General features: G+C 40.2%; 1 protein-coding gene across 1 annotated transcript in view; it reads right to left on the reverse strand.

The window, feature by feature from the left end:
• Nucleotides 1–24,658, reverse strand: part of PNPLA8 (patatin like domain 8, phospholipase A2) — a 68,557-nt gene that overhangs the window by 37,280 nt on the left and 6,619 nt on the right. Inside the window, exons 4-7 of the mRNA XM_048836061.2 lie at nt 23,137–23,288; nt 18,872–18,966; nt 14,221–14,392; nt 3,026–3,083 (exon numbers count right to left, since the gene is read on the reverse strand). Coding sequence (XP_048692018.1) covers nt 3,026–3,083; nt 14,221–14,392; nt 18,872–18,966; nt 23,137–23,288 — 477 coding nt within the window. The remainder of the gene's footprint in view (nt 1–3,025; nt 3,084–14,220; nt 14,393–18,871; nt 18,967–23,136; nt 23,289–24,658) is intronic.

Genomic DNA, 24,658 nt, shown 5'->3' on the forward strand with positions numbered 1-24,658 from the left:
AAGCTCAAACTCTGAGGCAAAGACAGCATCCTGTATTATTTTTATCTTTAAAAAGAATACAACAAAACTCAATGGAAAGAAAGCACGGAGGACGAAGTTTTGTTTGTTTTTGAATTGCAGGTGGTAGTAGAAAGAACCTACAGACTTTAAATTCCCTATTCCTCTTCCAAACAGGCAACATGAGTTACCAGCACCTTATGCTACATTAGTCAAGAGAAAATAGGTCTCCATATCAACTAAGAAAGTTTGCAAATCAGTGAAATATCTTTTCTTGAACTTGTTATTTTCTGAGAGAAATGATGAGATTATCACCATTTGCTATTCTGTTTTTCACAAGCCCTAGCAACTGAAATTTAACAGAAAATAGTCAGGTGCCTGACATAAAATGATGTTTGGGTTTTTTTAGTACGTTACAGGCAAAGGCAAATGTTGGAGAAAAAATATTGTTTAAAGACAAGTCCCAATGTCTAACAAGTGTTTTATTATTTTTAACTTATGTGGATATTTACAGATTCTTGGAGCTACTATAAAATAGTTATTTCTAATCAACACAAAGAACTACATTAAAATGTGGTCAAAGCTGCGGAGTGGAGCACTCAAAAAGAAAAAAAAAATAGCACTATCCAAGTAAAAATGATGTGCAACACATACCTAATGTTACAAGCATCAACAGAAGTAACTTTAGATTGCCCAGTCTAGCACAGAAGCTCATATCTTAATAATTCATGTATAAACTGCACCTTTGTATTACACTTGTGGCATGCTTCCTTATCTCAGGAAAACAAAAGAGATAAAAAACATTCACTATATTTCAACAAAAAATTAATCAAATTACTATATAACTAAAATCACTAAGGTGATTAGTAGTATGAAATTGTCCTACATTTTATAGTTCTAGAATTTTCCATAAAGATACTGAAATATCATGAACAAAAGAATTGTGCATGTCATTCCAAGTGGGAGACAGAAAGTAGTCCTTCCCAGAAAGAAAGGTCTGGAAGCAAAGATCAGCATGGTAAGAATTTGCAAGATCTTTAACTGATGATGCATAGTGCATGGCTGGCATTGTCTAAAACAGTGTCTCTTGGCAAATTAGTGGGTGGGTGATACTATTTGCATACTAGTTTACAAAGCAGTCTTTGTTTTTGTGAATGTATTGCTCATCAGCACTTGAAGCTGAAGTTATGGTATCAGCATATTAACTCCCATCTCTCAGTTGCACAATTACAAGTAAATCACTGTATTCACAAAAAATATAGCTTTACCAGGAAAAAAACAATACACGTAAAACTTCTATATGACAGTGATTAAGATACAAATGATGAAGTACAACAATTTTCTTTTCACCCCAAAAGGGTCGTCTTCTGCTCCCACTGAAGTCAATGACAAAACTTCCATTGACTTCAATGGGAATAGGATCACACTGAAAAGCTCATATTTGTTTTTTTAACACCTACACATTTTTCACTTCAGGATATAATCCTAATCTGTGAAGTACTAAATGCTTCCTGCAAGGCACTAAGCATCCAACTCTTAATAGGAATTCAAAAGGAGTTGAGAGCATAAAGCACCTTGTATGGTTGCATGTTTTATTTGTTTTATGTTTTATTGGATAATACTATAGCCCTGTTACTTTGAATAACTAACAATTTCATTTCTATTTATATACTCATTTTATTACTCAGGAATTTAGAAAGGCAAGATCTCAGTTCAAAGATAACTTTTAAATCAAGTCAGTATAGGACATCAAATCCCTCAAAAAGTAGTATGGTGTTCCAGCTTTTTCCATGTCCTCCTTTTACACCGAGAGCATAAGGAGAGTCAGTTGAGCTCACGTCTATTTTCAGAAGAATCTGAATCTTTTCCATTTAATAGTAAAACACCGAATATAGTACTATAATGACACTAAGACCTGTTAATTACCAAATTGTTCTTAACGATGTGCTATTTTATTTCTTCTCCTTCTTAATAACAGAAACAAAATACCCTCTCCTTTCTCATTTTTCACTCTTGTGCTGTGCTAGATATAACACCCCTCCAATTTATTAGTGCCCTTCATATGCTACAGGCAAAGAGATCACTACCTACCAAAAGGACAAGAGGAAACCTGGTGATGCAGATGGAGGAGATGGTATGATGGGATAACATGGTTTTGGCAATTAAATATTCATGGTAAATAGGCCCAATGGCCTGTGATGGGATATTAGATGGGGTGGGATCCGAGTTACGCAGGAAAGAATTTTCTGTAGTATCTGGCTGATGAATCTTGCCCATATGTTCAGGGTTTAGCTGATCACCATATTTGGGGTCGGGAAGGAATTTTCCTCCAGGGCAGATTGGAAGAGGCCCCGGAGGTTTTTCGCCTTCCTCTGTAGCATGGGGCATGGGTAACTTGCTGGAGGATTCTCTGCTCCTTGAAGTCTTTAAACTATGATTTGAGGACTTCAATAGTACAGATATAGGTGTGAGCGTTTTTTTTTTTTTGTAGGAGTGGTGGGTGAAATTCTGTGGCCTGCGTTGTGCAGGAGGTCAGACGAGATGATCATAATGGTCCCTTCTGACCTAAATATCTATGAAAAAAAAAAAAATGGGGAGAGACTACTAGCTCTCTCACACCACCCAACATCACAGGACTGCAAGGAAACACTGAAAGGATTCTAGGACAAAATAGCAAAACTGTAGAATCCAAGATGTGACATAAAAGCAAGGGTAGTTGAGAAGTATGTATTCGTAGTCAGTTCACAAACATCATCTCATGGGAATTAATGTATGTAAAATCAGGACACTTATCAGCTAAGAAGTATAAGACTACTGCAGCAGGGTTGGCAAATATTTAAGATATCTTGTGGAATTTTAATTTTTAAATGGGGATTGTTTTTATAGATACTTTTCAGAGTAGAGGTTACAAAAAATCATGCAAGTTGTACAAATAACATTCGTCAAGTGATGGCACTATCATCCAAAGCTATTTGTTCCTAATTAATTTTTTTCAGTAAAATATTAGTTTTTGAAAATCTACACTTACCTTAGGACATTTGGGATTTCTTGCAGTTTCAATCATGAGATCCGATCCCATTCTCTCTCTATATAACAGGTAAAAAATTGAAAACGCATCACCAGTTTGGCATCATCAGAACAATAAATTAGTCAACATCAAAGAGACAAGTAGGGTGAGATAATATCTTTTATTAGACTAACTTCTGTTGATGAGAGAGACAAGTTTTTGAGCTTACACAGCTCTTCAGGTCTGGGAAACTTACTCAGTGTGTCACAGCTAAACACAAGATGCAACAGATTGTGTAGCATAAGTAGTTAACACATAGTTCAAGGGACCATTCAAGGTGAAGTGGCCTGTTATCATCTCACCCACCTTGTCTCTCTAATATCTTGGGACCGACATGGCTACCCCACCACTGCATAGTCAAAACGAGTCATTTATGCCTACTCTTACTTCTGGTATTTTCTATTTAAAACATACAGGGTGAAATCCTGGCTACATTGAAATGTATGGGAGTTTTGCCATGGACTTCAACAGACCCCAGATTTCACCCTCTGTATCTCCTCACTGGTTGGAAATGATGAACTCAGTATACAAATGATTTGAAAAGAATGACTGAGGCCTCAGTCCAGCACAGTATTTAAGCATGTACTTAATTTTAAATCAATGGGACATGTAACTAAAGTTAGGAACATGTTAGAGTGCTTTGACTGTTTGGGACTTGAAAACGGAACTCTTAAATGTAGTGGTTTTACTTTAATGAAAGTCATTCTTGCTGAGGTGTACACCATTATCAAACAAGAAATAAAAACATCTTTCTTGAAAAAACCCCCACCACTATTATGAATTTTTTAGACTATAAGCATGCAGCAAGAGAACAGAAGTTAAAATATCTATTCTTCATTCTGCATAGATTCTTTACAAGTCTCCCAACTGCTAAGGAGAAACCATGCAAATCACCCAAAACTGAATAGATCATCACATCAACTTTAGGGTTAGTGCTGCATCTTGTATATAACCCTTGTATATTCTGAGTCAGAAGACGACCTCAATACACGATCCAAGACTGGTTTCGGCAGAAACTTGGAAGCAGCACTGTGCAGAAGGCCTTGTATCAGAAGATACCTCGGATCTTTCTTCTCAGCTTACAACATTCATTTACACCTTAAAATAGATAACAGCTTGACAGTTCTTGTGGGGACAGTTATAGACAGTAGGCTCTTGCCCAAGACAGATTCCCTCAGCTTCTGCAGAATACAAGCTTTCATTTACATAAAAAAATTCTAGCCCTCCTGATAACAAAAAAACCCCTTCTGAATGCAGCCCAAGTTTAAAGCAGTGGGGTGCTGTCTTCCTAAGTCTGCAAAGACAGTTCCAGTGCTGCCATAGTCACTAGTTAAGGTGGTTCTGTGACCCAGTCAATGCTTGGTGCCAAATGGCAGAGGACACAGGGAGTGCATAGGGCTTTACAGGGATCCTCTGGGTCAGATATACACATAATAATCAAAGGGTGGCATGTAAGGTCTGTCCTGAGAGCTGGTATCCCACTGGTCATTATAATCATTGAGAAACATATGTACGGATAACATTTAAGGAGTTACATATCTATACCAAAAATTATGTTCTTAAGGTCTTGACATTAAAGCAGGTCACCAGGAGGGGGCATACTCAGACATGCTCCTTTCATACAAAGGCTAGCAGACACTTATCTCCCTATCTGGCCAGTTGGGTATTGTGTATTGTATGCCTATTTGCATGAAAGAATACAGTGAGAGATTGTGAAACTCTACAAGAAAGGAAATCTACAAGATGAAACAAACACCATCGGGAGTGTTCCTGTTGATGAATAAAAGACACAGGATGGGACTGGTATATTTTGGGAAGCAAAGAAACACTGGAGTTCTTCATCTAGGAGACAAGCTGACAGCATTTGTATCTCATGAAGAGATGGATCACAGTCAAACCTGGCTGTAAAGTGCTGCAATGATTTTGGGGAAGCATTACTCTACTATATATGACAGTATTTCAGTCTAGGCCCTAGGGTGAACATTATAATTTTATTTTATATTTAACCACTTGTTTCCAATACTTGTACTTGCTACTACTTGAATCTCTATAAATTTATACTTGATTTCCACAATAAACATACGTAAGTGCTGTGTTAAGTGGGGCACTGATCTAAGATGGAACTAGTAAGCTGGGGTGTACTATCTTTTGGAAGCAGCAGATCTGAATACCCTGAGTGTCCAGTGGACCAGGAACTGGACACTCCAGGAAAATGCTCAAGGGCTGGAGCGTACCAACTGCTAACCTGTAGAGACTGCAATGCTTAAAGGAGAGTGCTTGTGTTGGCCATGGCCGGTAGAGCGGGGGAGGTGACTGTTTATGGGGGGCTGGCATTCATTGATTTGTTTATAGGGACTAGATTGTGTGGATCCAAGTAGAGGACCGGTGGAAGACCAAGTAAAAGGGGTGCATGGCTTGGGCGAGGCTCAAGATAGGGAACTGCCCTTGGGAAAAGTAGACGTTGGGTAATTTTTCAAGACCAACTCAGGCAGAGAAAGTTTACTGTTGCACCAGCATCCACTACAAATTTGTTAGCATTATTTATTATAACTCTTGATATTCTTAACATTCACGTAAGTGTCCAATTCATTTTTGAATCTTATTAAGCATATGGCCTCAACAACATCCCATGGCAATGAGTTCCACAGTCTAATTTTCATCCAATGGTACAAGTCATTGTCTGTTACTAGTTTTGAATTAGTCCATCTTTTAATTTAAATTGAGTATCCTCGTGTTTTTGGGTTACCTCCTCTATACTATTCATTATTTTACATACTTTTGTCATGCCCCCTCTCATTCGTCTCCTTTCAAAAGGAAACAAATCTAATCTTTTCAATCTCTCTTCCTTTAAGAGTTTTTCCATGACATAAATAATAGGTCACCCTTTTCTAAGCCTCCTCTAACTCTTCTATCATTTCTGAAATGAGGTGACTTGTACTGCATACAGTTTCGTCACTAGGGCTGCACCACTGATTCATATAATGGCATCATAATATTTTCTGTATTATTATCCATCCTATTTCTTATGCATCCAAACATCCTGTTTGCTTTTTTTGTGCACAGATCTTCTTCCCTGAGTTGTCCACAACGACACCAGGTCCCTTTTCTGAGGTAATAAAGTTAATTAGAAACCTGCAAGGTGTAGAAGCAGTTACATTTTCCCTTGCAATATGCGTTACTTTGCATTTATCAACACTCAGTTTCATTTGTCAGAGTATGGGATGTGGCCCAAAATGGTACATAGGTTGAGAACCACTGTCATATACAAATCAGTTCCCCTCAATGTACCAATATTTTGGCTAGTTTGTCAAACCCCCTCTGCTGCTCCCTCCCAGATAAGTCTTCTGCATATAGTACACACTATTCAAGGACAAAAACAAAACAAAAACACACATTCAAACTCAATTCAATACAAAATCCAACAATATGGAACAAAACTATACCCCTATTTTTTCTTGCATATTAAACTCAATATGGTATTATGTAAATTGATTTACATAAAAAAAGTAAGGTCACTTTTGCTTTCTGCAGGAAGAAAATGGAAATGAATAGTAAAAGTAACTACATGTCATAAATGTAATGATCTTAATGATGCTATAATAGGAAGCCATCAAATTAAATGAAAAGCAAAACAGGTTGCTCAATTAAAATTAAAATGCAAAGAAATATGCATAAGATTAATACTGAAGCAAATTCTCTGCATTACTTACAGCAAAAAGCTATTGTTCACCAAAATTAGTTGTAATTTCCCAAGTAGGCTTTATACCACATGCCCCACAATCGTAGGGAAAACATTAGCTTTACTACGGTTATTAGAATTGTTCTGTCAAAAAGTGTTTTTTATTAATATATACTAGGGCAAATTTTATATTGGAAACCCTACGTTGAAGCAAGGAAGACTGTGTATTTTAAACAGAACAAGTTAGCACAACAAGGCATGTAAAGTTAAACTGCCTTGTATATTCTGCAATGACTGGAAGTGAGCTTAATCGAATTTTCTTACTGAAGCGTTTAGAGAAATGCCATCCAACATGAATATTTTTTTAGTATACATTTTAAGGCCCAGCTGCTAGATCATGCCCTGTGTGGAACCCCACTGAATTCAGTGGAACACTGTGCGGGCATAGAGTCTGCCCTGATCCCTCCAAAATCTCATTGTAGGATCAGGTCAACAGTTATATTAATATTCATGGATTTTAATTTTCAGTTTAATTTGTAGACAAAATGTGTAACATGAAGATGACAGGTTTCAGAGTAACAGCCGTGTTAGTCTGTATTCGCAAAAAGGAAAGGAGTACTTGTGGCACCTTAGAGACTAACCAATTTATTTGAGCATGAGCTTTCATGAAGTGAGCTGTAGCTCATGAAAGCTCATGCTCAAATAAATTGGTTAGTCTCTAAGGTGCCACAAGTACTCCTTTTCTTTTTATGAAGATGACAGTAATTGCCTTGCCACTATCCACATCACAAAAAGCGTACAGTACTAGAGTGCTTAATCAATACACTGCCTTCCTCCTGCGTTCTTTGTAGCTGCAGTAAATTTTCATTTTCATAAAAGTGTGTGTGTGTAGCATTTCCAGACAAGTTGGTTTTGACTTACACCAGCCCAAGGAGTCTGCACCCATTTGCCCTAAATGTGAGAATTTTCCTGAGAAGATTCTGTTGAGCATAATTGGGAAGCTGAAGGTCAATCCTTCTTTTTCAACCATCTAACACTAAAGGTGGATGTGAAAGAATTTTTGAAATTTAAAAACGTGCACTGGACTGTGTTAGATGCTGCTTCTTTATAAATGGGGTTTAAATAGGACTGGACAAATGTATCAGATAACTGCACATGAGAAAGTTCTCATCTTTCTCTTTTTTGTTGCCTGACCAAATGGCAAAGATCTCCAAGTCTTACTCCTTTCTCTGCATTCTTGGATAGCATCTTCAGACATCTGGACACAATAGGTCTGTGGTTTTCCTTTCAGAAAGGGAAACTATAACTAAATAGGAATGCATTTTTCCTGAATGGGTGCTTGTCACCATTATCGGATCATTCTTCGTATTCAACCATTTTACATTGGATTTTTGTTTTGTTTTTTAATATTGTGTTTCTTCATTTTCAGACGTCATAGTGGACCTGAGAATTTAAAGCTGTCTGGAGAATATCCAAGACAAAGAGCTCCAATTATTAAATTGTCATACACTGTAGGTGTGGATGGCATAAAAGGAGGACAAAACTTTTTTTTAATCGAGTACCTCTCTTTGCCTTTACACTATGATATTATAGTATATTCAAAGATTGGTGTCCGCCATTTTCAGGATGTCAAAGACAAATAGAACTCCTGAATGAAGCTGAAAAGCTACTGAGAGGCCTGAAATAATGACTGAAGATATCATCACGGCTATGTTTTGAGGATAATGGTGATGCTGAACGTGTCTCACTTGAAGGATTATCCAACTCCATGTTTTCCTCTTCTACTTCAACAGTGAAACACTTTTCTACATTATGCTTTTTAACTGTGTTTACTCCCATATAGTATTTCAGTTACTTTGACAATATCAGAAGTTAGACTCTTACATTAAGATCCCTCATTAGCTATTTCAGTAGAATGATTCCCTATCTCAATTTTGCTTAAGATGGTTGATTACTAACTTTCTGTAACCGTTGTTCTTTGAGATGCGCTGCACATGTCCATTCCACTATTAGCGCGTGTGTGCCTCACAGACAGTCACCAGAAACTTCTCCTTCAGTGGCACCCATCAGGGTGGCTTGAGCACCTCTGCTGCCGGCATTGGCACAAAGGGTCCAGTTGACCCCCAGTCTCCTCAGTTCCTTCCTTCTGGAAACTCTGATGCAGAGGGGTAGGAGGTCAGTTTGTGGAATGGGGGCATGTGCAACACATCTTGAAGAACAAGTTACAAAAGGTTAATACACTGGATCCTCGCTAGAACGTGGGGTTCGGGATCCATGCGCGGTATCGTGTTAACGTGGGGACCGCTTTACCATGGATCCCACTTTAAACATTTAAATTTGGGATCCATCACCGTGACCGCGCTATATGCAAATCCGCGCTATAGCAATGTGCGCTCTAGAGAGGGTCTGTTGTAACTGTTTTTTCTTCTTTGAGTGATTGCACATGTTCATTCCACTCTTGGTGACTCCCGAACAGTTAAACAAGTGGAGGGACTGGAGTTCATGTACACAAAGACTGCACTATAGTTCAAGCAAATTTGGCATCATTTCTTGAATACCAAATGGTGGCATAATGGGAGAAGAAAGTGTGCACAGATGACCAGGTTGCTGCTTTGCAAATGGATAGGGATCTGTGCTAGGGATCCCCTGGAGGATATTTGCGATCTTGTAAAGTGGTCAGTCAGCTTGCCTGGAGGAGAGACACCTGCAAGATCATAACACAAAAGGATACAAGAAGTTATCCAAGATTAAATCCTCTGTGTGGAGACCTTTCTTTCTGTCTGCTATGACCATGAACAGTTGGGTGGACTGCCAAAACAGTTTGGTTTATGTAGAACAATAGTGCTGGTTTAACATCCAGTATGCACAGCCATTGCTCAACCCTATTTGCATATGGTTTGGGGTAAAATACAGGCAAGTAAATGTATTGATTGATATGAAAATCTGAAACTACCTTAAAGAGAAACCTCAAATGAGGGTGTAAATACATCTTATCTTTAAAGAAGACTGTACAGTGGTTTGGATGTGTGATGATGTGCAGTTTGGAGACCCATCTGGCAGAAGTGATAGCAATTAGGATAACCACATTCCAGGAAAGGTATGATAAGAAGCACATTGCTAGAGGATCCCATAAGTTTAGACAAAACTAAGTTCAAGTACCAAGGGGAAATGGGCTCCTTTAGTTGAGGGTAAAATTTTTCCAGGCCTTTAAGGAATCTAATTGTAATTTTGTTATTAAAAACAGAACAGTTATCCATGTGAGGGCAGAAAGCTGATAATGCTGCCAGGTAAACACTGATAGAGGAAAACTGCTAAGTTTGTACTATTTCAGGTGCAGCAGATAGTCGAGTTTTTGCTCGACTGACGAATGCAGCAGTGAGACTCTTTGGTTCCCTGTAAGCTAACCACCCTCCCCTCCTCCCTTCGATCACTGCTTGCAGAGGCAATAAAGTCATTGTTGCTTCACATTCATGCATTCTTTATTAATTCATCACATAAATAAGGGGATAACTGCCAAGGTAGCCTGGGAGGGGTAGGGGAGGATGGAAGCACCAGGTGAGGTGGTGGAGGAGGAAAGGACAAGGCCACACTGCACTTCAAAACTTATTGAATGTCAGCCTTCTGTTGCTTGGGCAGTCCTCTGGGGTGGAGTGGATGGGTGCCCGGAGTGCTTCCCCCCGACGTTCTTGGGCGTCTGGGTGAGGAGGCTATGGAACTTGGGGAGGAGAGCGGTTTGTTACATAGGGGCCGCAGTGGCGGTCTGCGCCTTTCCTGCACCTTAACCTTACGCCGGAGCATATCAGTTTTATCCTCCAGTAGTCTCAGCATTGCATCCTGCCTCCTTTTATCACGCTGCTGCCACCTCTCCTGTTGCTCTAGCCTCCTGTCCTTGTGTTCATTTTGTGGTTTCCTGGACTCTGCTATTGTCTGCCTCCAAGCATTCTGCTGGGTTCTTTCAGTTTGGGTGGACTGCATGAGCTCAGAGAACATTTCATCGTGAGCGCGGTTTTTTTGCCTTCTTATCTGCACTAGCCTCTGGGAAGGAGATGCTAGTCGCAGCGTTGAAACATTTGCAGCTGTGGGAGGAAAAAAAGGGAGATTAAAATTGAAAAAGACACATTGGCCATTTAAAGGGAGGGGCTGATGTTTTCAGGTTAACGTGCAGCACAAACCCAACTAACTGCCTCTCCCCCCCCCCCCCCCCCCCCGCAAATTCTCTGGGATAATCACTTCACCCCTTCTCCCACCATGTTGCGAACAGCAGGGATGATTTCTTTTTAGCCACAGGCAAACAGACCAGCAGGAACGGCCACTTCTGATGTCCCCTTAATAAAATTCCCCTATTTCAAGCAGGTGACCATGAATGATATCACTCTCCTGAGGATAACACAGAGAGATAAAGAACGGATGTTGCTTGAATGCCAGCAAACACCAGGACCACACGCTGCAATGCTTTCTTATGCAATGATTCCAGACTACGTGCTACTGGCCTGCCATGGTAAAGTGTCCTACTATGGAGGATGCAATAAGGCTGCCCTCCCCAGAAACCTTTTGCAAGGGCTTTGGGAGTACCTCCAGGACAGCTTCATTGAGATGTCCCTGGAGGATTTCCGCCCCATCCCCAGACACGTTAACAGAATTTTCCAGTAGCTGTACTGGCCACGAATGCATCCCAAATCTTCTGGGCAAATTAATCATTAAACACGCTTGCTTTTAAACCATGTATGATATTTAGAAAGGTACACTCACCAGAGCTGCCTTCTCCAACCTTCAAGGTCCAGGAGCCCGGGTTGGGAGGGTATTGGATCCAGGGTGACAGTTCCTGGCTGTAGTGGAGAACGGTTTCTCCGCTTGCCTGGTGTGCGCTATCTTCCTCGTCCCCAAAATCCTCATCCCTATTGCGTGAGACTCCCTCCTTACAGGAGTCCATGTACAGGGGTGGGGCAGTGGTAGGGGCACGCCCTAGAATTGCATGAAGCTCATCATAGAGGTGGCATGTCTGGGGCTCTGACCCCGAGCAGGCGTTTGCCTCTTGGGTTTTTTGGTAGCTTGCCTAAGCTCCTTAAGTTTCATGCAGCACTGCTGCGGGTCCCTGTGATAGCCTCTGTCTTTCATGCCCTTGGAGATTTTTTCAAATATTTTGGCATTTCATCTTTTGGAACGGAGTTCTGATAGCACAGATTCGTCTCCCCATACAGTGTTCAGATCCAGTACGTCCCGTTTGGTCCATGCTGGAACTCTTTTGCGATTCTGAAACTCCATGGTCACCTCTGCTGATTGCCAAACAGGAAATGAAATTCAAAAGTTTGTGGGGCTTTTCCTGTCTACCTGGCCAGTGCATCTGAGTTGAGAGTGCTGTCCAGAGCGGTCACCATGGAGTACTGTGGGATAGCTCCTGGAGGCCAATACCGTCGAATTGTGTCCACACTAACCCAAATTCGACCCGGCGATGTCAATTTCAGCGCTAATCCCCTTGTCAGGGAGGAGTACAGATATTGATTTTAAGAGCCCATTAAGTTAACAAAAATGGCTTCGTTGTGTGGAAGGGTGCAGGGTTAAATCGATCTAATGCTGCTAAATTTGACCTAAACTCGTAATGTAGACCAGGGCCTACACTAAGAGTGGAATGCACATGGGCAATCGCTTAAATAAGAGCTCTTAGTGATATCTTTCCATGCAGAATGTGCCACCTGGGTAAAGCTGCTGCAGTGATCCTATACCCCAGCCCAAGGTGATTAAAGTCACTTGACTCCATATTGACTAAACCTGAAAATATGCAGGAGTTGGACCACTAAAGCCACAGAAAATCATAAGCTGGTGAGAGACTGGACCTGTAACACTTCGTCACTCCGAATAGGCATCTTATGCCAATTCAAGGCCAACCCTGAAGATGCATATATTTTTCACTTCAGGCAAGGCTGGGGAAGAAAGAAGTTATTGTAAAATGTTTGCTCCACATTTTCATCTCTTTAAAATATTGAATGTGGAGTTAAAACAGCATTTGTTTTCAAGGATTAAACTATGTCCCCGATCATTTTCCAGATACTGAGGCAATTCAGGTATAATCTTCTACTAATAGATGCGACCTTCAAAGCAACAGTGGGGAAGACAGACTTCCCAGAATAGCAAGACATAGCAAATTCTCCATTATACTACTGAGTTTGGATAGCAAGTTGCTTCTACTTTATGTACAGTTGCAAACTTGCAGTCAGTAGATACTATTTGGTAGTGCAGATACGGTCCAGAGCATCAATTTTTTGAGACAAGCAAATGTGTCAGCCAACCTTGTGTATACCCTACCATCTACAGATGCCTGCTTGAGAGAAACTTGACTCACAAATACTCAACTGTCTTAACACAGACACAATGCTGAGTTTTCTACAAGGAAATGTTATCATCGCGGGAGAGAGAGTTAGCAGCTGGTGAATGTGATCCTTTCTGGTAATGAATAGGGAGGTCTAGTCCATCTCAGCTTTAAAATGTCCTCTAAACAAATACTCAGTGCTTTCACCAGTAAATACTGGAAGATAATATTGTAATAACCAACCTCAGATGCTGACATAAAAGCTGCTCAAAAGAGACAAGGAACAAAACAGAACAGGTATTGAAAAATCAGGATTAAAATGTATTGGCAAGTCTACATATGGAAGCTTGCCATTATTGTTTGATAGATAATCAATGTTATTTGTCTCTCATTAAGAGCCCAAAAGTTTAAAATTTAAACAACTTTCCTCCATAATGTTGATATAGGTTTTCTTAACTTTACTATTTCCAAAAAGCAAGCCACTCTAAATATACAATGAATTATGAATACTAAAACTATTTTAAATATGAATATGAAGCAATTTAATAAAAATTAAATTTTTATTTAAATGATCCTGACATCAATATATAAAAACACTAAATGCATTTCTTCAACAAATGATTTCCTAACTTGTTATCTGTTATTTGTTATTACACACACAGAAAACCAACTGCTCCTCACTTTATAGACAGATTTTACACAGCAGCAGGTACATCTTTTCATCACAGTATGTTTTAGTGGATTTTTTCCTTTTCAAAGAAAAAGGCAGTGGGTAGGAAGATACATAATGTAGCATTTAAAATGGGGGGCGGGGTGCTTGACACAGCCTATTATTTCACTTTTAGCACTTTTCCTTAGGGAAAATTCACAGCATGTGGCCAGCAATATTTGTAGCAGACACGTAATGAGACAGAATGAGCAAAGTTGGAAAGTATATGGGCATAAAATCAGAAAGCTGTATATCACAGCTCATTTTATTCCCTGGAAACAGAAGAATGATTGCATTAAATGCTTTCAGATACTTGGGCTAAATGGAAACAATCAACTATTTCGAAAGATATTGGTATAATGTATCTACCCTTTTAGAGCTGTGTTTTTAAACTTTTGCTTACAATTAAAGCAGCAACAAGACCACATATTTTCAAAAATGATTTAAAGTCCATTTTAACTTACTTGAGCATCTTTTCCCAGATATCACTGTCATAAAATGCATGGCTCCAGCCCATTTTCATTGTCCCAACAATAACATTCTGCTTAAACACATCTGATCCTAATTTGTGATACAGTTCCTCACATTCATCCAGAGGGATATGAAACAACCCCAACATAAATGCTAATATAGCACCTGAAAAAAATAAAATAAAATTTGAAATGTAACTTGGGATGACACAATGATTCTGTATTACTTCTTTTAATATAATAAGTTTCAGAAGCCACGGTAATTCACATATTATAATATTTTCCTTTAAAAGGTATGATCAACTGACTTTCCTTTCACAGGCTCTTTTTTTGTTCAAAGAGTATATCAATTTGTTTGGAGGGACATAACTAGAGACAGCTTTTACTTTCAGCAATAAAATTACGGAAAGTTTTGTAAAGAAACAATAAAATATACCGTGATTTATTATTGCAAAGAGTTACATAAAATAAATATGATATTTGTAACAAGTTAAGTCCCTTTTTTTATTTGAGAAGGCAACCTAATACGTGAAGTCTAGGCTACATGTAACGGCCTAAAAATCAAATCATGATGTTTATTTTTCACTCTTTACATACAGAATGTCTGACAAACTCATCAGTTCAGTAAAGATACTAAATAAATATGTAAAGATTCCAGGAAAGCTCGGAAAAATTAAAAGCTTTGTAATATATTTATCTGCAACTGATTTATAGTTAGCCATTCATTCATAGTGTCACGTAGTGTGTATCAAAATAGCCTGACCCTGAACTGCTGAGAAAAGAGGTTCAATGGTATTTGAAGAGCATGCTTGCAGAATACCACCAAATGGACTTTAGACAGTGCTGACATGTGTATCACAGCAGTGGCTTTAAGGGCAGGGCCAGGATCTATGACAGATGGAATTATTATTCTAGAGTCACTCTGCAGCTAGCACAAAAGAGAAGCATAGATGTATGGAAGTGAAGCTGAGGTCTAGTCAGATGCAGAGTTTATACTACGGTAAACCAGATGATACTGCAAATGTGGGTGAGGACACAAATAATCTATACACTGTATAGACGTTAGGAATCTGGGTATAAAATAAAATTAGACTCAAATTGGTGCCGTTCAGGAAAAATAATGTAAAACTACAGATATTCAAAAAAAGGGGAAATATTGGGACACCAGTAATGTCAAAAAAATGCATACATATAAAGAACAGCGGGACCACAGATTAGATATGGACTGGCAATTTGATATTATGACTGAACCTCTCCTCCCACCTCCCCCAAAAGAGTAGAGGCACAGTATCAGGGACAGGGTGTTAACAATTTTCCTTTATAAAAAAAAAATCACGAGACAGATTTTAATTTGACCAGTAGACAATTAAGATAGTGGAGAGAGAATTTAGTAATATCTGAAGAGTTTCAATGCTGGTGAGGGAGAAAAATTGTTCAGGAGAGACAAAGAGGTACAAATTAGGAGTAATTAGATTAAACTGGGTAAAAGAAAATTTAGGCTCAATATTCCCCCCAAAAAGAGTCCTAGACATAACTGAGATATTTATTAGGAAATGTCTAATTAGTAGTCATTTAAAAGCTAGACTTCTCAGAGTAATAGAAAATATGTAATAGGGAAAAATCCTGCAGTCACAAATTAATATTATCCACAATGCCTGGTCAGGTCAGGCTGTATTGTAGCCTGCTATCATAATGGCAATAGATGGTACCATCTGTGTCTGGCCAAAGTCTCAGGAAGCACCAATGGCTTTGGATGGACAAACACGTTGGGAGTGTAGTGCAACAGCTGATGGAGGAAATGCCATCTAAAGGCAGAAGTATTCAATTACGACTTAACCAGTGCAGCCACAAACCTGAGGTAAGGCAATTGCAAACCACCTTTTATATTTTCTCTCACAAGAACTATCATGGGAGAACAAAGGTAACATGATCCATGTGTGGTGCTGGATGGTGAGGAACACCCCTCTCCCTCCCCCCCACCCCCCGCATACACAGGTCCAGACGGCATGATAAATTACAGTGGGAAAGAGGTTCTGACCATATAAAAGAGTACTGCTTGCAGTTATGGTGGTATACCAAATCCTTCAGGAAATAGTGCCTGATATTTGCTCCAAGGTAAAGAATGACCTGAACTTTCATAAACTAATCATCAGAGTAAAGTATATATAAATGGAGGATTACTATTGTGACCAAAGAAATGGAAAGATGTACGATAGCTGTATGTGGAACCTCAAAGCTATGATGGAATGGTAGAGGTCATTTCAGGATGATAAATGGTAGAGGTCATTTCACATGCTTTCTTGGATCCTGAAGAGTAACAGAAAATGGAATTATATTTATCTTATCCAAGGAGACATCCAAGTGTGTGCTTCGATACAACCCATCAAACAACTGACTCATTATAATTCGCCTTTGAACTAAGCCAGTTAATATGTCGATCATACAGGTTTATGACCCAGCAGCAGCAGCTGATGACGCAATTCATAAGTTCTCCACATGGTTTGAAGAGACACTCATTCAAAACACCAAGCAAAGACATCACCCTTGTAACTGGGAACTTAAAAGTAAAAATTGGAGCTATATGTTGTCCTAAAGAAGGAATGGGAACAATGGTCTTTGTTTACAAAATGAGAGAGGAAGGCTCCAATCATCTGGTCATTACAAACACCAAATGGGAGGTCAGCTCAGTGTGTGAAGTTAGGGATGGATTAAGAAGGCTTCCAAAAATTGTGCTACGATGTCACCAGTATTCAGACATGAATAAATAGTCTTTACTTGAAACTGCCTATTAGATCTGGAAGTTCTCTCTAGTATTTATGATTCAACTCAGTACTTCCTCATGGAAAGTCAAACTGCAATATTTCAAGTTGTGATGCCTGCTAATGTATTTTGGGAACAGATTACATTGGAAGAGATATACAGAGCAGGAGAAATGACGTACTTAAATTTCTAAAAGTGAAGTGTACTGTTTTGTAACCTAACCTGTATTGTGTTGTAACCTACAACAGACCACTTACATTGTTACTGACTTGACATTACTTTTTGAAAAGTGAACACCAGGGTGATTAATTGGTCAGTTTTGGCCTTCTAAAAAATGGTTTGGAACCTCTCTTCTTTTCTAGGGAGAAGCATCAGCCCACCTCTTGAGGTTGTTTTCTAAATCAACACATGGGGTAGTAGTAGGAGCTCCTGAAAATAACACACTGCTGTTTGAACAGTAGCTTAAGATGTACAGCATGGATGGTCAAAGAAGCTTTGGTGCCCACCCTTAACAGAATATGGCAGCTTAGGCAAGAAATACCACCTCCCGAGAATGAGATGATTATGGTGGAGATCACTAAAGGGGAGATCAAGAGGCTGGTTGATGGAAAACCAATTCTATGAGGGAAGATAAGACAAGGGGTGGAAGGAAACATAGGTGCTGTATCCTCTTCAAGTGGGTGGCAGATCAAATGGTTGCCAGAAGAGGAGTAGTGACAAGCAGGCCAGGACAGCAGATTGGCATGGGACAAGAGGAAGAATAGGAGCTCAGCACTTCTCTGCAATTGTTGTGCACCCTGTTATAGTTCTCTCTTTTGCAGAGGAAACTGCTTATCTGCCCCCTCCCACAAGCTGCCAGATCTTAGAAGAGGAGCACAACTGCTTCCCCTCCCCTGGCCTCAAATTCACTGCACATCTTCAGCCTTGTCCCTTCAGGCACTTTGGACTTCTGCTGCCTAGAGCCCCACTCCTGCTGATATACAGGAAAGAATCTCAGCAAGTAGCAAGGCTTTTCCCTGGACATGGGGAGGCAAACAGCTAAAATTAAAACTATTTTAAAAAAAGACCCAGATTACAAGTATATTTACTATGACACTCACTTTTTAAAGAAACAGCATGTTTAAACAGAACATCAAGCCATGGTAATAATATGTACACATGATCATAATACATACTGTGCTGATATATTAATATATTCATGACAAGTCTTACCACTTCTCTCTTCTATACTGAGGTGCCCATTTTTAGTCACTCAAACCTTATAACAATTATGACCCACATCAATAAAATTATGTGTTGATTAAGCATCTTGGAATGTGATGCCAAAGAGATAGTGGATTTCAATCCCCCTCCCAAAACAGCAAGACCCAGGAAACCTGCTAAATATCAAAGAAGGTGTACATACATAAGATATTAATATTATTGCATCTGTTACATTTGTTTTTCTATAGACCCTTTGTGGTATTGCTCAAAACCTGCAATATTCCTCGTCAGTATTTATGGGACACCAAATATCTTGATAGCTTGGTGTTAAAGAGCACTTTCTTCAAAAATAAATTCCTTTCAGTTTCACGGCTCAACATAAAATTAGACGGAAATCATGTGGTAATAAACAAGCATTCTTTGTGTCACCAACATTTCTACTTGGTAAACAATTATAGCCATTTAACCTAGGTCTTAAATTACGCTGTAAATACAAAAGCAAACTTCTCAAAGTTGCATCCAGTTACCAAAAAATAAAACATTCCCCAACAAAAGAACTGGTTTACATTTATGAAGATGGAGTTGTTTTCCTGGGGAAAAAAGATTTTTCAAAAACAAGATTTTTTCATATTTTTACTTGTATTAAGTTTATCACATAAAAATCCATGTGAATACTAATTACCTGTGCTTACACCACAAACGTAGTCAAAAAGTTCATGAACGGGCTTTCCAGTAAGTTCTTCTAGTTTATGTAAAGTCTGAAGTGCTACTAAACCCCTGAAACATATTAAAGGAACATCACAGATAATGGTGGTTTGGTTACGCCTTACGCAGAACTAAACATGTATACAGTTTGAATAAGCAACAACTAAGACAGGACATAATAAGTCTACAAGGTTTTAATACAAGGGAGGAAGAGGAATTTTGTAGTTTGACAATTATAATGAGAGTAGTATGATGCAATAAGAAAGGGGAAAGGTATAGGTTAAATACCAGTGACTAATGATTTTGGGTGCCTAACTTAAGAGCCCTTGAAGGAGCCTGACGTACTCCATGGTGCTCAGTACATTCTGAAAATCGAGCCAGACACCCAAATTAAGGTACTCAAAATGACTAGTCACTATTTAAAACCTGTCTAGAAAGTGTCCTGCAGGAAGCAATCTCTAACTTTCATTATCCTGAAACTAAAGTACAGGAATTATTATATCAGTTGATGAAACACAAATGGGTACCATAAAACTGATTTTATATTTTGATTACATAAGAAAATGCATTTTACTTTTACTTTAAAAGTTGAAGAATTTTGCAGATTTGCTTTAAGACACCAAATAAAATTAAGTTTGCAAATTTTCTATTCCCCTGCTTTAGAAACCATACCATAAAAAATAAAATTATAATATGAAGACCTACAAGTCTTAGTATCTAATTTCTTAAAAATTAAAGGATTTACAAATAATTTTATACTGAAGTAAATAGAAATTTAGTCCCCGGTTTTCAGAAACTTAGTTTCTACTGCACAGATCTAACTCATGGGAAAAAAGGTCAAGGCTGCATAGTGAAAATGTAAAGCCCTCGGAAAATTAAAACGGAGTACAAAAACTAGAATATTTTATTTGGGTAGGATTAATGTCTCATAAAATGGGAAACAATCTGTTGTCATTCACCTTTATAGCTCATTGGCTCAAAACCAGACAAGATGATAGTGATTAAAAGAAACTAATCCTTGAAGGAAGCTTTATAATTTTTATGCTATTGGTTGTAAAAATAAATTCAGGTCCTAGTGGGCAGGAAGCCAGATTTCCCCCAAAAAGGCAACTGGCACTTCCCTTGGCACTCTGACCACTGCGTCTAAAGAATAAATAGGAAGAAACAAGTTTTCAGCCTGAAGATTATCCCTCTAGAGCAGAACTAAAGTAATGCGGCAAGATGTCATGAAAAAATACACATGCCCACTGCAAGTATATCTCATCTATGGATACATAAAAGACTTTAATTTCCAATATAGTTAATCTGACTTTTGTAAATAATAAAACTATGCAAATATTCAAATATTTGTATAACTGTAAAGCAGAAAAGTGAGTGCCTTTTGTTCAAACTACACTGGTATTTACATTTTTAATGAAGACTGAGCCTATCGCTACCTCTTTATGATCTTGAGACCCTGCGCTGCAGGCTTTGCGGGTCCTCTGCCAAAGCACCATAGTAACCTACAATTGTCTGAATTAAGACTTGACCCCCGCAAGTCTTATTCATGCTAAAAAGGGCTGAAGTAACAGTCCTTAGAATCTAAACTCCTTGTGGAATGAACCTTGTCATCAAAGATGTTTGTCCAGTTTAGAGCACACTATCAGTGCTAGATAAATTAAATATAGGATTGAAAAGAGCCACTGCATTATATAAATCTATTTTCACCATGTCAACTCTCTCAAGGCTTTTCCTTTTGCGTTGAAGTTTTCATGCTCTAAGTGGAATGGTGATTTTCTTTAGGAAAACATTAACAAAAGACAGCTGAGTAGCTTTGGAGTTATGCTAAAGGGGGGGGACAAGGCATATCCTCTAAAAAAGAAAAAGAAAATGATTTATATACTCAAGTAACCAAAATAGGACCTTAAAACTTGCCATGGACTTAGTCCTAAATAACTGTCTTTGATGTGAATGAAGAAATTTTACTCCTGAGGGCATTCTGTGCCAAAAAATTAAAAATTCTGCACCAAAAAAAAAAAAAAAAAAGAAAGAAAAATTCTGCACACAATATTTTAAAATTCTGAAAAAATTCTGCAAATTTTATTTGACAAATAAATGTGGAAGCTCCAGCATGGCATTGGGGAACACAGGCCACTGGCTGCACAGAGGTGGGAGATCATTGTGCAGTTCCTGCTCCCGCAGGGACATGGACTCAACGGTGAAGCTGCATCCAACCCTGACACAGCACAAGGGCCAGGCCTGCTGCAGAAACACCCAGGGGACCTGCTCCTCCATGCCAAGTGCACCAGGTGTTAGCAGGCAGGCTCAGCAAGGGAGGATCCAAGTGTGAAGGGGCTTAGAGTGGGTGGATCCAGGTGTGGGTTGAGAGGGTTCTGTGTGGGGCAATCTGGGTGCGGGCAGCTCAATGGTGGATCCAGGTACAGGGAGATCTGGATGCATGGGGCTCCTGGGGGGTTACTGTGTGCAATGGAAATGGGACTCTGAAGGGGGGGTGGGAGAAGGTGGCTGGGGCTCAGCAGAGCGGGGATCTGGGTGTGGGGGGGATGGAGCTCAGCAGGGGAATCTGGGTGTGGGGGGCTCAGTGGGGGTAGGGTCCAGATGCTGGGGTAGTGGACTGGGGATCCATGTGCAGCTGTTTGGGGCTCGGCAGGGTGGGCATTTGGGTGTGGGCGGCTCATCGGGGTGGTCCAGGTGCAGGGGGAGTGGGGCTCGTCAGCGGGGTTCTGGGTGCAGGGGAGGGGTGTGAGGGTCGGTGGGAGGGTCTGAGTATGAGGGGGTCTGGATACACAGGATTGGGTGGATGGGGGAGTAGCTCCCTGTACAGTGATCCCTCCCCCTACACCTGAGCAGCAATGGGTGCGGGGGAAGGGGGTTAGGAAGAGTTTTCAGAGCTTCCAACAGCCAGGGAGAAATCTGTGGGTGGATCCGACACAGCCCCAGATGCTGTGCAGAGGAGGAGGAAGTCCTGCCCTCCGCAACCCAGCTGGAACTAGCAGCTGAGCGCAGGGTAGAAGCCACTGGCTGGGTCTTACTCAGTCCCACCCCTGGCCCACAGTGATTTACTTCTCTGCTGGCTGCCCTGGACACCAGAAACATACGGCTTGGGAGGGTCACATAACCACTCTTGTGGTTTCCCTTTGCTTCCCGTCACAAAGTCATTTTTTTGCAGGGAAGCAAAGAAATCTGCGGGGGACAAATTCTGTGCATGTGCAGTGGTGCAGCATTCCCCACAGGAGTAAGAAATACTGTGCACCTACATCTATAAGCTACTGAAACTGAACTACAACTGCCCAATATTTCACTTTCCATTGGGGATTATCTGAAACCCAATTTTTTTGAACATGTTTGAAAACACTTGTTCTTTTTGAAAAATTTGGGACCCAAACCTGCAAACACTTGTGCACATGCTTAACTTCATACATGTTAGTAGTTTCACTGAGTTCAATGAGGCCTCACATATGGAAAGTTAAGCATGTGCATAAGTGTTTTCAGGATTGGAACTCTAGTAATCAAGTAAGTTCGGAAGAGGAAAAGAAAAAAAAAATCAGTGATGATGGTGGAAGAGGATGCATGAATCAGTAGGCCTTTAAATAGGGCTTTCTTCACCACACCATTCATTCTTCTATAGAGGACAATACCAGATGAGCTGCTAAAACAGAATACCTGAAAAACTGCTACTTGCTATACCCATTGTGAGAGAGTAGTGTACTTTTGCGTTATCCTTGCTCCAGGAACTACATGTGAATTTGTTTGTCTTACTGTGAGTTTAGTACCACAAACAAATACTTGTGGTACTAAACTTGTGGTATTTTTAATTTTTATACTAATTTTGAAGTTTTGTAAGCCGATTCTTCCAACGAATTAACAACTACACACTCTAAACAGCATAATGCATGATGGAACCCTTTAAGATTAAAAAAACTAAACTGACTTTTTTTACAATGTCTAATCTCAGGTATCAATCATAAATTAAGAACAGAAAGACTTTTTACAAAAAGAATCTTACATTTGTTTCCTTTACTTGCCTCCATAAACAAACTAGGGGCCCATTCCCACAAACACTTATGTACATAGTTTACTTCACACAGGTGAGTTATCTTAGGGGGATCAACTGGACTATGCACATACGTAAAGTTAAGCACACACACAAATGTTTGTAGAATCAGGTTCTAGAGCTTAGAGTTTGACTGCAATTTTACCTACATTTGCAGTTTACAAAGAGATAAAGAGTTTCTGTCATACCTTGTTCCTCCTCCATCAATAGTGAGAATTCGAATTCCCCAGGCTTTCACAGGGTCTGTATATCCAATTATAGCCAAAGCCTCCCTAACAGCAGCATGAAGAGTTTCATCAATTCCTTGTCTCAGCTGTAGTAAGCATGGAATTATTTTTTCCTACAGTTGAAATGAAAAAAGTTGTATTTAGGCTAAGTGTTAACACCAAAAAACTTCCACTGTTAATTTACTACTTTAAAATCTAAATTTAAATGCAAAGTTTAATTTAAAATAGCTTTTTTCCCCCCCAGTAGATTTATTATCTCAGGGTGGGAAGGGTAGGAAAAAGTCCAATACTATGTGTCTTGTGTATTCACGGGAAACTTCATACCACAGTGCAACAATCAAAAAATTCTAATATCTACTACAACTATAGCTACAGAGGTTTTAGAGTTAGGGTGTCAATTTTGGCATACTAGCTAAATAGCAGCTCAGGTTATTAAATAAGTCCCTTTTTGGATCTGGGCCAAAGCATGACAATCCTCAGCATTGCAACTCCTGAATTCTAGTCACCTAGCCACACACTGGAATTGGCAAACCCTGCGCCAGACAGCTAGGCTCCTTATACAAGGCATGGAAAGAGAGAGAGGTGCCTGAAAATGGGATGCACAAAAACCAGCATGCTCAGCGGGCACATGCGTAAATTAACCCATATCAGACACTGAGGAGAGGGGAACATCCTACGCCCTGGCCCCCTCAGGGACTTAGGAGCCTCTCTCTGGGCTGGAGGGAGGCACCTATCCCTGGGCAGCGGGTGGACACCTTTGGAGGGGCTAGCCTCCTGGCTCTGCCCCGCCCTACACAACCCCCGAGGCAGAACCCTGAGGCACCCCCTGTCCTGCCTCCCACAGCCAGAAAAGCCCAGGGCCTATCAGAACCCCTTCCCCCGCCACTGGAGGAGCCCCAGAATGGCCCGAGCTGCGCCAGCAGGCCTACCTGAGCACCGGCCTGGCTGTGCTGGCAACCCAACTACGCTGGCCCCAGCCCAACCACGCTGGCGCTGGCAACCCATGCAACCCTGGGCCGGCCACAGCTGCACTGGCTGACCGACTCGAGCCCCAGCCACGTCAGCCAACCGACCTAAGCCCCGGGCCAGCTCCAGCTGTGCCAACCTGAGCAGCCCAGCCCTGGCTTAGCCAGCTCCAGCAGCCCTGGCTCCAGCAGCCCCAAACGCAGAGCTGACCCAAGCTACACCAGCCGGAAAATGGGAAAGGCAGTGCACCTTCCACAGCTACCCAACAGAAGAACGCTGAGCTTTTTATATACTCCATGCAGGTTCCAGGATGGCTGAGGAGGCAGTATCTGCTACTAAGCTTCCCAGGTTCATCAGTAATCCCTCTGGAGTCCAGGGAGATTACTGATGAACCCGGGAAGCTGAATAGCAGATACAGCCTCCTCAGCTGCCCCTGGAACCTGCATGGTACATAATAATAAACAAAAAGCCGCTAACAGTGTCCTGTGGCAGTGGCTTCGCCTTCCCTGGCCTATTA

This window comes from Caretta caretta, chromosome 1 (assembly GCF_965140235.1).
Source record: "Caretta caretta isolate rCarCar2 chromosome 1, rCarCar1.hap1, whole genome shotgun sequence".
Taxonomy (NCBI): Eukaryota; Metazoa; Chordata; order Testudines; family Cheloniidae; genus Caretta; species Caretta caretta.